The sequence below is a fragment of the Podarcis muralis genome, chromosome 6 (assembly GCF_964188315.1).
Source record: "Podarcis muralis chromosome 6, rPodMur119.hap1.1, whole genome shotgun sequence".
NCBI classification, from domain to species: Eukaryota; Metazoa; Chordata; class Lepidosauria; order Squamata; family Lacertidae; genus Podarcis; species Podarcis muralis.
In genome coordinates, this window is record NC_135660.1 from 44,795,396 (window position 1) to 44,809,858 (window position 14,463).

At 40.8% G+C, this 14,463-nt stretch overlaps 1 protein-coding gene across 1 annotated transcript; it reads left to right on the forward strand.

Moving 5' to 3' along the window:
- Positions 1-830: 830 nt before the first annotated feature.
- On the forward strand, positions 831-13,815 carry TAF5 (TATA-box binding protein associated factor 5). Its single transcript, XM_028730386.2, has 11 exons — positions 831-1,452; positions 2,645-2,879; positions 4,195-4,510; positions 5,073-5,236; positions 6,226-6,361; positions 7,419-7,539; positions 8,313-8,442; positions 9,742-9,906; positions 10,802-10,979; positions 11,399-11,576; positions 12,648-13,815. Exons 1-11 carry the CDS (start codon positions 879-881, stop codon positions 12,863-12,865), a joined length of 2,415 nt encoding a protein of 804 aa, XP_028586219.2. The 5' UTR covers positions 831-878; the 3' UTR covers positions 12,866-13,815.
- The last annotated feature ends 648 nt before the right edge of the window (positions 13,816-14,463 follow it).

Genomic DNA, 14,463 nt, shown 5'->3' on the forward strand with positions numbered 1-14,463 from the left:
ACGGTGAGCCAGGACTCAAGGTGGTTTTTTACCTGTAAGCCGCCTTGAGTTCCAGTTACGGGAAAAGGCGGGGTACAGATAAATATATAACAACGACATCAATACAGCAGAACTTGGTCTTAAAACTGAATTTTGATTCCTATTATAAAATACATAAAATGGTTTTCATAAACTTAACGCTGGTTGCTTAATAGCAGTTTTGATTAGAAAATTGAAATAGGTGCATAGTGAAATCATTCTGATGCCAGTGTTGGTGAAAGGGTCAGTATTTAGTGCTTGTACAACATCATTATTATTACATATTTGACTTTTTGGTCACTCACTACGAAAAATCTAAGCAATTTACAGAAGGGGATTATATAATATCCCGAGGTTCAGCTAAATAAATAAAAAAATAGCCAACACGATGTTTAGAATTGGCTTTTAAGTGTGCGAGGGTGCAGAAGACAGAAATACACCACCATTCGAGTTTCACAGAACTCTCTTAAAGACATCTCAGAATCCATCTTACTGATGAGTTCACTGACAACTTAAAATGTGGTATACGATACACTTTTCACCTGTTATATTTGTCATAGGATATATACAACTGGAGAATCGCCCCCTCTGTGCAAGCCGCACCCATAATCTCTCATTTCACAAACTTGTAAACGGTCGCAGAATCATCGGGAGCATTTACTTGCGCTAGTTAGTTCTCCTTTTATTTTATAGTACAGTATTCTATTTGAAATCATTTCCCTCCAGTGTAACAGGAAGTGCCGTAAAGCGCCGCCCTAATTGTCGCTAGCAGCCCTTGGCCTCACGGCTTGGAGACCGTGCCCTCACTGTCGCAAAGCAGCGGGCTGCCTGAGTTGGAGGCGAGGCTGTCGGGTTCCATTATGGCGGCTCTGCCGGAGGAGCCGGCCGAAGCAGTCACAGTGAAGCCGGACCCCGACGCGGGAGCGCCGCCGGCGCCACCCCCTCCTCCTCCCGCTCTCCCTCAGTCGCCGGCAGCAGCAGCGGGAGCGACGGCGGTAGCGGGAGTCGCTGCCGCTCCCTCTGCCCCCTCGGCCGCCGCTCCTCTAGCGGAAGGGGGCGAGCCGTTGGCGGCAGGAGCCGACGCGAAGCCGCCGGTGGCGCCCAGCCCTGCGCCGCCCGCTTCGCAGCTGCCCACCGACCGGCAGACGCTGCTGGCTGTGCTGCAGTTCCTGAGGCGCAGCAACCTCCGCGAGTCCGAGGAGATCCTCCGCAGGGAGGCCCGGCTGCTCGCCGACGAGGTCGCGGCGGATCCCGGCTCCTCGGCGCCCGGAGTCCAGGCGTCCCATGGCGGGGAAGGGCAGGAGCCCGGCGGCGGCGCCCCCGGCTCTGGGGATGTGCTGCTCAGCTCGGTCACCTTTGGCCAGAGCGGGGCCACCATCTCTCCGGGCGCTGCCGCGGCGCCTCCCGCAGTGGCCTTGGGGCCACCTGGGAAAGGTGAGCGAGGGGGTCGCTTGCAGGAGGGACCTTTCCTATTTGCACTGGCTGCTTTGTGACAGCTGAGGTCAAAATCCAGTTTTTAAATTCGTATGCTGTTCTACGTTGTGGTCACCTAGTGCTATTGCACAGGATTCGTTCCGCGAATGGTAATGACCAATTTATCTGTTTAGGGAAGCTTTTAATGTTTGACAGACTATTGTATTTTAATACTTTGTTGGAAGCCGTTCATAGGGGCTGGGGAAACCCATCCAGATGGGCAGGGTATAAATAATTTTATTATTATTATTATTATTATTATTATTATTATTATTATTATTATTATCTTGGAGTACATATTACTGTGCGGGAGGCAGCGGAAGACAGGAGTGCCTGGCGTTCTCTGGTCCATGGGGTCATGAAGAGTCAGACACGACTAAACAACTAAACAACAACGACATATTACTGTATACGTTAACATTTGTTTTTGTTAATCGGCTTGCTCTTTTGGGGCACACCTATAAAGCTGTTGTTTATATTTTTATTCTCCCAAGCAATCAGAGTTAAAGTCTACAATAAAACTAGATTTAAAACCAAGCTGTTGTTTATATTTTTATTCTCCCAAGCAATCAAAGTTAAAGTATACAATAAAACTAGATTTAAAACCACACATAATACAGAAGGAATACAAAGTGTAGGCTACAGCTTCAGTTTCAAAATAACTAGGTGAGAGACTTAGTTATCACCTTTTATAACTACATTTTGGGAAGTAGTATAATAGGAGGAATTGACACCACTAACAGAATATTCTGTAGAGTAGAACTCCCATCAGCCTTAACTAGCATGACCAATGGCATGGGATGATAGGAGTTGTAGGTAAGGGGCTATACTGACTGCATAAACTGCTTATGAATTATATTTGATCCTGGATTGTAATAGTACAATTGAGTTTAGGGTATGATTGAGTGATGTCAGTTTTTCATGTAAACATTTAGTTGAAAAGAAATTTGTTGCAGCATGTTTCTTAGTCATTTGCTCCGTGTCATTACTTATTAAAAGTGATAAAAATAGCACTGTTGCTGTACATGACAATTTATGCAGCAGTATAAAGGGGAAAGAGGTTCTTGTCTCAAGAAGCTTACACAGTTTAGAACTGAAATAGTTACACAGAGTGCAAACATTGATTTACCCTTTGTATGTTAATGCCTTGCAGTTGGAGTCTTTGTGGAAGATCAGCCAGATGTAAGTGCAGTACTGTCTGCCTACAATCAGCAAGGAGACCCAGCGCTTTATGAAGAGTACTACAGTGGACTGAAACACTTCATTGAATGTGCTCTGGACTGTCATCGAGCTGAGTTATCGCAGCTTTTTTATCCTCTCTTTGTACATATGTACTTGGAGCTAGTCTACAATGGGCATGAAAATGAAGCAAAGTCCTTCTTTGAAAAGTAATACCATTTTGTTAATTTAGTCTCCATTTCCATGTTCTCACTATTAGGTAGATAAATCTATAAATTTGTTGGTTGCAGATGTTCACAGTTAAAGTGTGTGAACGGGAAGTAGAGTCTGTAGCATTTACGCTAAGGCAGGCATCCAGAGGAGGAACAAAATAATCCCGAGATGCTGAAAGATTTTTAAGCCCCTCTCCTGGCAGTTAGGTCTTTCCTGCAAGTGTGGGCTACTGGATGCCTGCAACCACAAAATATATGCAATATTTTAGGAGGATATTTATATAACATGACTCAAGACTTTCCCAGTTATTACATAGATTATTGCATTCCAATGACTAATTATTATTCTTATGAGGCAGCATTTGTTTATGTGTGTGCTAATTTGTTGAATTATGAGGTTAAATGCCAGTTCTAGTGATGTCTGTAAAGTTCTGAAACTTCTAGGCCTGAACCATTTGATAACATTGCTCATTTCAATGACTTAAGGGAGTTGAACCAATGAAATACTCTGCATTGTCTCCTGTTATGGGCAGCAAGTGAATACATACATGGCCTGTTCAGAGGGAAATTACCTGTGCCCAAGGCTGGAAAATCCTAGGTATTTGGTACTTGAATTCCTAAACATTTATGTGGTTCCTTAGGAATCTGAAATGTTTTTACCAGCCTTGTCCATTCTGGTTTTATGAGCTAATACAAAAGGTTGCTGCTTGTAAAAGCTAGCTATTTCTCACAGCACCTGTGCTTCTGTGCTTTAGAATTGTGGCTTTCTTCTGGTATAATGAACTATGTAGTAAGGTTTTACCTTGAAAGTCAAGTAGTTTATTAAATTACTGCTATTTCAAGATGTTCTGCTAGACTGACTGCACCAGCAATTGATTGAGAAAGATCTGGGACATTAAGGGTGACGTAGAATGATTTCCGCTTGCTTGTGCAACAGGACTTAGTTTTTCTTCTCCTCAGCCTCTGGAGCAGATTTTGGAGTGAGTGGGGGGAGACAGGCAGATGTAGATGAGGAAGAAGCTCTGTTGTGCAAGTGGACACCCACTTGCACTATGCTGGATCTCACCCTTAGGTAATGAAAGAAATTACGAGATAAAAGCAGTTATGGGAGTGAAAAATTCAATTGAAATGAATTTTTAACATAACTATTGATAAAACATAATTTTTAGATACATTAAATATAAGATAGTGATAGTACATAGATGTCACGTGTGAATATAGAAAAATAAAAAATGCTGAAGATCACAGAACTTAAGTTGTTCAGACAGTTGTCCCCCTACACATCTTTTGTGTGATTCTAACCTTTTTCTAGGTTTCATGGGGATCAGGAGTGTTATTATCAAGATGACTTGCGTGTACTATCAAGTTTAACCAAAAAAGAGCACATGAGAGGGAATGAGACAATGCTCGATTTTCGAACGAGCAAGTTTGTGCTGCGAATTTCCCGTGATTCTTATCAGCTATTGAAGAGACACCTTCAGGAAAAACAGAACAATCAGATCTGGAATATTGTTCAGGAACATCTTTACATTGATATCTTTGATGGAATGCCTCGCAGTAAACAACAGATTGATGCTATGGTGGGAAGTTTGGCAGGAGAGGCAAAACGGGAGGCTAATAAAGCAAAGGTATGAGGTTGATAAATACGTAACATCATGAACATTTTGTTAGGGATGTATAGGTTGTCAGTTCTATGAGAGTTCTTGGCTTCTTTAGATCTGCAGTTGGTTAACAGTGTATGCTTCTGGATAAGGAAGAATTAGCTAAGCACTCTTACTTATCATTACTCCTGACTGCAGCTCCTTGTGCTAAACTGGATGTTGTTCTGGATATATCTCCAATTTTCCAGAGCAGTTTAAATTTATGTGCCACTTATTTGCCAAAATGGCAAGTATCTCTCTGACCATTGTCTTGGCATTAGGCATTACATGTCATTTTAAATCACAGTTAAAACTTAACTGTTGTTCCCACCTCCCAATTACTTGAAAATTGCTGAGAGTTTTGGTGGACCACTCTTCGTAGAGATGTATGTCTTAAATGAAAGCTGTTGTGGTCCACAGAGAAACATTCATATTTTTAAAAGTAATTACATTGATCTAATAAAATTTATTATTCTGCTCTACCAGTTCTCTGTTTCATTAAACTTTTCTTTTTTTAATTACATGACTCTTTTCTTCTTTTGGCTTGTAGGTCTTTTTTGGCTTACTAAAAGAACCAGAAATTGAGTTGCCTTTGGATGATGAAGATGAAGAGGGGGAAAATGAGGAGGGCAAGCCAAAGAAGAAGAAGCCAAAAAAAGACAGCATGGGATCAAAAAGTAAAAAGCAAGATCCAAATGCTCCTCCACAGACTAGGTAATGCTGAAAGTAGAAACGTCTCAGTTCATTTTCCATCTTGCTTTTTTAGTCTGTGCCAGTTCAGACTGAAGTGGGCAGCTGACATTCCTGAATAGAAAACTAGATATCATAGAAAAGGTCTTTACCCCAGTCTTTTACCTGACATCTAGCTTTGTGTGTGGAAGGTTGGATTTTTTTTCTTCTGCATGGAGGAGCATTCAGTCATGTGAGCCCTCATGCACTCTATGTGATACAGAGCAAAGGAAAGTTTACCATCTAGGAACTAGACTATAGTCAATATTTTGATAAGCATTTTCTCAGTTAATTTGATTCTTAAAAAATGTTTTGGAGGTTCTCTTTCTATTAGGATAGGGGTCAGCAAACTTTTTCAGCAGGGGGCCGGTCCACTGTCCCTCATACCTTGTGGGGGGCTGGACTATATTTTTTTTGGGGGGGAATGAATGAATTCCTATGCCCCACAAATAACCCAGAGATGCATTTTAAATAAAAGCACACATTCTACTCATGTAAAAACACCAGGCAGGCCCCACAAATAACCTAAAGATGCATTTTAAATAAAAGCACACATTCTACTCATGTAAAAACATGCTGATTCCCAGACTGTCCATGGGCCAGATTTAGAAGGTGATTGGGCTGGATCCGGCCCCTGGGCCTTAGTTTGCCTACCCATGTATTAGGAGATGCATTGCACTGATGTAAAAAGCTTGTATCATTTGAAGGAAAACCTTCCTCTATGAATATGGAGCTGTTCGTAAAAGTAACTTCCCTTATATTGTAAAAGAATTGGTAGAGTTATGATTTTCCTAATTTTGTCACCTTTTAGTTAATACTACCGAAGGAGCTTGTTCTCTGGGTTCTTCCCCCCCAGACATTCAAAAGTTGAGTTCTTTTTCGGCCTCTGTTCAGTCAGTGTGCAGGTGTGTTTTCCTGGCATCAATGAATCTTTTGTTTCGTTTTTGGTTTTAAGTATGTTCTTCTGTATGCAGAATCCCGCTTCCTGAGCTAAAGGATTCGGATAAGTTGGACAAAATAATGAATATGAAAGAAGCTACTAAACGTGTACGTCTTGGTCCAGACTGCCTGCCTTCCATTTGTTTCTACACATTCCTTAATGCATACCAGGTCAGTTGTGGGATTGGTAGTGATACCAAAGTATGACATTAGGCGGAGGGCAACTGGAGGTGGCTTTGCCAAAATGGCCTCAATCAAACGGGGGAGGCCTGGTGGGCTTAATTCTCCACTCCTTGTCTATAGCAGTGGCTCCCTAGTTTCAGACCATTCTCTCCCTGCCCTACCTGCAACATCTGTTGAGGGTTAAACTTGGCATGCAAAACATATGCTGTATAATCCAGCCCTTCCCAGATACCTGTTCTGTCAAATCTTGGCACAGTTTAAAAAATGGATTGTGCCCAGACTTTGCATGAGTGGGACGCTGCTTGCACAGTGCGGTTTTTCATCCTATCTCCTCTGGCCCTCAGGACAGCTGTGGAACAAAGTGTTGTGGGTGGGCTGCAATGGGAGATGGAAGCATAAGAAATTGGACAGAAACAACTTGCCTAATGCAGAGCCCGAAGGCCACTCGTTGTAGTCAGGATAAAACACATAGTTAATACCAAAAATGTGGAAGTGCCTTGTGCAGGCTGCTTAAATAATAGGGGCCTGCAAATCTTTTACTTTTAATGATGGCTTGTGGTTGCCCCACATGAAGCAAGAGTCCTTCCTTTCTCTGCTTTTCACTTATTGAACAAAACATGGGCAGGAAGAATTTGTCTTACTTCAGGTTGGGAGGCAGAGATGGACAGCAAGGGAGTCTCACTATTTTGAGTGTCTCCAAATCCTGGTGTAAAGTGGAAAATTAACCTCTTCCCCTTCTCTCAAGTCCTCTGCATTTGCCGGAGGACTCAGGAGGGTTGGGTAAATGGTGACTACAAAAAATCAGTGCCAGCCAAAAGGTGGATCCTTTCTTTAAAAACAAAAAACTTCTGCCCAGGTTTAGCAACTTTTGCTTTACTTTTTTTTTAATGGCTATACACTATAGTTAACTTTGTAATATGGTAATTCTCACCTCTGTGTTCAAAACTAATGGTAGATGGCCAATTCTCGGGGAACAACACTGTGTGGTGATTACATTCTCAGCCCACATATAAAACTTCTTCAATGGTGATTTTTGCATGAACAGGGCCTTACAGCAGTGGACATTACAGATGACTCTAGCATGATCGTTGGAGGCTTTGCTGACTCCACTGTCAGAGTGTGGTCTGTGACACCCAAAAAGCTACGCAGTGTGAAATCAGCAGCAGGTAATCAGAATGAACTCTCGTCCTAATTTACACACTAACTGTTCTGATAGAGGATCACATGGAGGAAGGTTGCTCAGTTTAAATCCTTCCATTGGAATAGCAATCCTGAGCTAATGAAATGAAATTATTTTGACTTAATGCATCACAGCTTTAGCATTCATATTTATTTAACTGCTGACAATAGAACCTACCCAAATTAATACAAATTGTTTTTGCATATAACTACTGACATCAGGGAAAAAAACTATACATAAGGATCAATACTCTATTTAGGGAAGATGTTGTGATACATTGGAAATGAGACAATATTTACTTTGTGTTATTCTACTTCCTTATTGTAGAGCACTGTGTTTTTGCTAAGGAAGATATGCTAATGCAGAGATTTTAAAAATCAAGTGTTTCCAGGAATGGAGCAGAAAATACAATTGAAAGTGTTCAGGCCTGTCAGCCTAGCAAAATGGTTGCCAGTGGTACTCTGGTATAAGCATCACAGATTTCAAATTTCAGTGAAGGCCTTTCCCAACCAGATGCCCATCAGATATTTGGGACTGCAGCTTGCTTCAGGCATAGCCAGCACATCTCTGTTGGCTGGAGCTGATGGAAATTATAGACAAACACATTTTGAGGGCATCATGGTCTATATCATTGAAATTGACAGAAAATCATGATTTAGGCCATGGTGGTATTCTGATACAATCAAAAAGGCATTTGCACTTTGGCAAGCACTACTAGCGATCTACATGAAGATAAACTTTAGGGTTTTTTCTTTTCAGATCTCAGTCTCATAGATAAAGAATCAGATGATGTTTTAGAAAGGATCATGGATGAGAGAACAGCAAGTGAGTTGAAGATTTTATATGGTCACAGTGGACCTGTCTATGGTACCAGCTTCAGTCCTGATAGGTAAAACAATAGTTATTTGTGGGGGGATCTCTTAATACAGTATTCTTTAAGCAGAGTATCCACAGTTACAAAAAGTATTTTTCTGGAGACTTTTGTACAATTTGAGTCTACCACCTCAGGATAGATGAATGAGACCTGATCCCATGGACTGTGTAATTTATGTTGAGCATCAGAAGGAACCTCATGAGCTAGAAGCCTCAAACTGCTACAGGCGGTGGCCATTTTAGGCATGTCCAGTTGACATGTGATTGCCGACATATGAGTCCTTTTGGACCTGGAAGAGAACGGAACGAGGGGTGTGGCATGCTTATGCACACTCAACCAAAGCATGCAGAGGCCAGGAACGGAACCCCCACACAAAATGTTCTGTCTGTACTAGCATATTTTTAATCTGAAGGTCCCATCCTTCAGCTGAGCTATGTACAATATCAAAAAGCTTAGAGTTGAAACAGTACTGCACATTTGTTGTTTACAAAAGTGCAGTGGGTTAAGCCAATGTTCACTTACTATCTATGAATCTCAAACCCACCTCTGGCTATAGTCTCTGAAATGTTTTTGTGTATTGGACAATGAAATATATACCTGTCAAAATAACGGTTTTATTTCTTTAAAGCATAATCAAGCTTTCTTAGATGCAGGAGGTTTTTCTCATATTTTAAACTAGTAAATTATATATGGGGCAATAGATCTTCACATGCACATGAATAGATGAGTGTTCTATATTTCATATTATATCACTGTTTAAAAAATATTGTATGGAAAACATGAATATGAAATAACTTCTAAGAAACAAAGGGGATTGCATTCTGAGGAGCATGTTTCAAAGTGGGCAGCACCCCATGTTGCGTGAGTGGACTTAAGCTCATGTAATTTGGCTTCAGCTACCTTACCCTTCCCTCCAAAACCCCTCCATCATCTCTGGACAATCCTGTTAATTCTCCAGAGCAGTTTGAGGGTGTGTGGAGGGTGGGGGCTACAGTCAATGTTGGATACAACCTAGTAGTTTATAATTTTGAGCTTATATTGTTAAATTTTAATTCTTAAAAACAAATCAGGCGTCAGCCAAGCATCAAACAGTAACCAATCAGTGTGATGGCTAAGAGGATGTAAACATAAGAAATCCTTAGTTCCTGTGTCATCTCAGCTGTGATCTTATTCTTTTAGCTTCTTAAATGCAAAATGGGGCTAATACTCTCCCGAAGTGTATTAAAACCTTTGATGTCTTGAAATGTGTTATTGAGAGGTTTAAGATTGAGTATAGCTTCAAAAATACCTTTTCTGATTTCTTTTTTCTGTCAGGAACTACTTGCTATCATCTTCAGAGGATGGCACTATCAGACTGTGGAGCCTTTTAACCTTTTCTTGTCTAGTCGGATACAAAGGACACAACTACCCTATATGGGATACACAGTTCTCTCCCTATGGATATTACTTTATATCTGGAGGTCATGACAGAGTGGCTCGGTAAGAGTCAGCATGAGTTTCCCATCTCGGTGTAAATCTGCAATTCTGTCTTGTCAGTTGGTGGTATCGCCTTGTTGCTATCTGCTATATTTTAGGGCAAGGGTAGGGAACCTCTAACTCAAAGGCCAATCTTGGCCTGCAAGGTCCTTTCCCCCAAACAACACCCACTTGTATCTCAACAGATATCACTGGGTGATGTCAGCTGATGAAGGGGGGGGGCAGGGTTCAATCTTGCAAGGATCTATTTTGCCACTGTGTTCCTTGTGGGGAACATGCTGGTGAAGTAGACTCCTTCAGCCAGCAGGACTGAACTCTCTGCTTTTCAGCTGGTGAATGGAGAGTTCAGTCCATATAGTTGTTGCTTTGCCAGTATGTTCCCAGCGGAATGGCACTGGTGAAGGAGACCCCCTCCCCCTGCCTCAGATTAACTTTGATAGGTGAATCCACCTATCAGTCACCTGACATCAGATGATTGATAGGTGCGTGGCCCCACCCACCTGCCAAAGTTAACTTATTTTGTATATGGTATACGACCCTTATATAAGACTACCCCTACTTTTTAAAACCCAAAATTAAGACATCAGGTTTTCGGGAGGACAAAACGCAAAAACATACATCCCATTGCAGGTCTGGCCTGCTGTGCCAAAAAGGTACCTTATCCCTGTTCTAGGATATATCCTATGAGAAATTTGACTAAAAATAATACTAATTGCCATTTAGATTTTTTTATACTAGAATTAAATTTGCCTCCTGCCCCCCCCCCCCCGTCTCCCGATTCCTTAGCTTAGTTTGGAGACACTTGTGAAACACACATTCCCTTGCCATCAGGACATCAGCAGTCTTGTTCTGTATTTCCTGTTTCACATTTTTGAAATATCCTTTGTACTGGTTTAAGCTTATGGGCTACGGATCACTACCAGCCTTTGCGGATCTTTGCTGGCCATCTTGCTGATGTCACATCGACGCGTTTTCACCCAAACTCCAACTACGTTGCTACAGGCTCAGCAGATAGGACTGTGCGGCTGTGGGATGTCCTGAATGGGAATTGTGTCAGAATTTTCACAGGACATAAGGTAAATTAATGTGAGATTAACACTGAAATACATTAGTTGCACAAAAATGGTAACAGGAGATGGCTGAAACCTTTGCACACAGTACTAGAAATTAGTTAAAAACTGACCTGTTGCTCAAAGTTTCCTTTTGAATAGATACTGTTTCTCCATGGGACCACAACCTATCTTTTAACTTCCCACTGGGAAATAAGAGGTCACCTCAGAAGAGGTGATGCAGAGCGCTCTGAAATGACATTATTTATTTGAAGGGTGCTTGCTAAGTAAAACAAGGCATCCTGTTGCTAGTTTTGTTTTTGGATTTTATACATAGGATTTTCTGTAGCTTTGAATTGTTATCATTTCTAGTGTAATTTACCTTGAGGCTTCTTGTAGAAGGTGATGCATAAGTGTTGTTGTTAATAGGCTTATTTTTGTTCCAGGGACCAGTTCATTCATTGGCATTTTCTCCTAATGGAAGATTCTTGGCAACTGGGGCAACAGATGGAAGAGTGCTTTTGTGGGATATTGGGCATGGTTTGATGGTTGGAGAATTAAAAGGACACACAGACACAATCTACACACTGAGATTCAGTAGAGATGGAGAGATCTTAGCATCAGGTATTGAAGTCAATTTTGTTATGTTTAGTGGAACAATCCTATCATCTGGAATCATAGACTTGTCTCTATTTTGACAGCCCAGTCTTCCATTTAGTGAGCAATTGTTTAAGCATATTCATTTAATACTTTAATTTGCTAGCATTGTCTGTTAACTAAGGACAAGATGGTGCCACACCCAACTTTCCATGTATAGAAGCAGACATGACTGGCAAATGGTGAGGGGAGGTATCTTGTACTGCACCTGTGGGAAGCCAGATAGCTTGGGGGTTGCAGGAGAGGCTGCATGGCGCACAACTTTGTCCATAAAATAAACACACTACTACACTGCACCCTCCAACATCCACCACCTGAGGCTAATAGGCCAGCCCCGAACTTCATTTTATGCAATTATACACCTATTGAAGCAAAGCTACTATCTATGTACTTACCAAAGTGGACATGCTAAATTCGGCTTTGCAGAATACTTTAAATATTTTTCTCATCAGAATTTGGCTTTTTCTTCTTCTTTTTTAACCTATTATGAACAAGGAGTGTGTCTTTTTGAAAAAGTAAACGGGTTTAGAAGTTTTACCTTCTTATTCATGCTCCCCCAGTGTAATTTTATTAGCATCAGCCCCCAATCTATCCAGTGAAGCTATTTCAAACTATATAATACAAATATAACTTAATTATAATTCCATTTACTTTTTACTATTACGAGGGTTTCAGCTTGTATCTTTTCAACTATAAATTGTGAGAGTGGGACCTGCATTTTCTGTCCTATTACCAGAATTTTAGAAACATTGGGTCATATTCTACAGAGTCCATGCATGAGTGAAATGGGTTCCGACTCATGCATTAGGACTTCCTCTCCTCCCTGCAAGTAAGTTGAAGGATCTTTGAAAAGGCTTTATCTTTGAAAGGCTATTAACTACTACAGAGTACTTAGCAGTGAATATAAGAAGTGATTAGTAGTTTGTAGATCCTCAGCTTGACGAATGGGTTGTGGTGTATAGCGGATGTTTTTTCTTTATATTCAGAATTAAATGTTATGTCCTGTTAAATTAGAAGAGTTATTTTCATTTTTCCTAGGTTCAATGGATAACACGGTAAAGCTGTGGGATGCTGTGAAAGCCTTTGAGGACTTAGAAACAGATGATTTTACCACAGCCACTGGACATATAAACCTGCCTGAAAGCTCTCAAGACTTGCTGTTGGGTACATACATGTCCAAATCGACCCCTGTCACACATCTTCACTTTACCCGCAGAAATTTGCTTCTTGCTGCTGGGGCATACAGTCCTCAGTGAACTACCAAACTACAAGACTTGATTGTACAAGTCTCATGTATATCTTAGAATAACTTGAATTAATGAAGACCACAATGTACATATTATACAAATGAACTTCTCTGCCAGAACAAATGGTGCAAACTGATGATGATTCAAGCCACACCTTCAACTGCTATTTTAAACCCCACCCCAACACCAACCCTAGTGTTAGTGCTGAGACATTGACATCATAAAAATAGGGGAAGAAACATATAATGTGGTATGGCTTTTTAAAAGAAGTAAACAGTATGTGGGAATACCTTGCTTAACCTTGTCCACAAAATGACAACAGGCACTACAAAACTGTAGTGCCAGTTGCATAAAGCAAAGTTGTTTGAACAACAATTTAAAAGCACTTAGTTTGGCATTAACACAGGTTTAATCAGTACCCAAAATTTTCTTTCGGAGTAAGGCTTGTTCATATAAGTTCCTCAAGAGTGGAATTTGTCTCTATGGAGCTGTTACTTCTTTATAAAGCTGTGAAGAGGCCTAAGTAGTTATCTGACTTATGTGAGTAACCTAGTTTCTTCAAAGCTGAAAAGCACAAATTGAACAAGATTGAACATTTCTAAAACTTAGATTACCAGTAAGCGGCATTTTAGGAAACGCAAACAATACTTGAAACCTTTAAAACTGAATTTTCGCGTTCCTATTTTGGATACAAAAAGTATACCAACCTCCCCCCACAAGAATCTTGATTCACCCCCCTTAAGTATTTGCCGGGGGGGGGGGAATACTTTTGAGCCCTTTCTATAATGACAAAGCATAAATGTCATTTATGCTTTCTGTGAAAAAATGTGCCACAGCTATACACAATTTGTTGAAAACTAGTATGGATCCATTAGTTTAAAAACATACTGCCATGGTTTTGCATTATGTACAGTTTTATACTTTTGATATTTTATAATAAAATCTATTTTGTGCCTGTCTTTCAGTTTCATTTGCTCACTAGGGCCTTGTTTTTACCTGTCTGAACCTATATTCTATAGTTCCAGCAAAAGCAGCCCTTGTACTACAAGCTTTTATCTTCAAAGACAAAGCAAATGAGAGAATCATGATTTTAAAGAAAAAAATGTGAGGCTGCTAAATACTTCTTGTGGAAGATTTCCACTTACATAATTCCAGAAATGGTGTAATGCTTTGTCAAGTTTACGACTGGGTTTTTAAAAGGGTTGTATGTATAGAAATCAGTGTTTCAGGGAAGCCAGTTAGTCACATCTTTAAAATGGGGGTGGGGAACCACAGGCCTGAAAGCCAAATGCAGTCATCTGAGCCTCTCTGCTTGGCCTTTGCAAGTCTTCTCAGGCCACAAGCCTACCCCAGCCATATTCTAGTAGCTGTGCTTTGTACTCTTGAACAATGCCTCTTTTGATTCCCTGGATGGAGGCTAGAGGGATGTGTGCAGAAATTAGCAAACTGTACAAAAGTAAAAATTGCATTCTTTGACCCTGCTCGCTACTAGCCTCTAGGTGACTGATCAGAACATTTGTCCATCAGAAGGGGCCTGCAAGTCACTGGAAGTACATTATCTGGGATGAAATGTATATGCAGCATCATAAAGGATGTTTCCTAAGAGG

Excerpts from the sequence above, each read along its gene's own strand:
- TAF5 (XM_028730386.2), top strand. The coding sequence starts at position 879 with ATGGCGGCTCTGCCGGAGGAGCCGGCCGAAGCAGTCACAGTGAAGCCG. Across the intron at positions 1,453-2,644 it reads CTTGGGGCCACCTGGGAAAG|TTGGAGTCTTTGTGGAAGAT; the intron begins GTGAGCGAGGGG and ends AATGCCTTGCAG. Across the intron at positions 2,880-4,194 it reads GCAAAGTCCTTCTTTGAAAA|GTTTCATGGGGATCAGGAGT; the intron begins GTAATACCATTT and ends ACCTTTTTCTAG.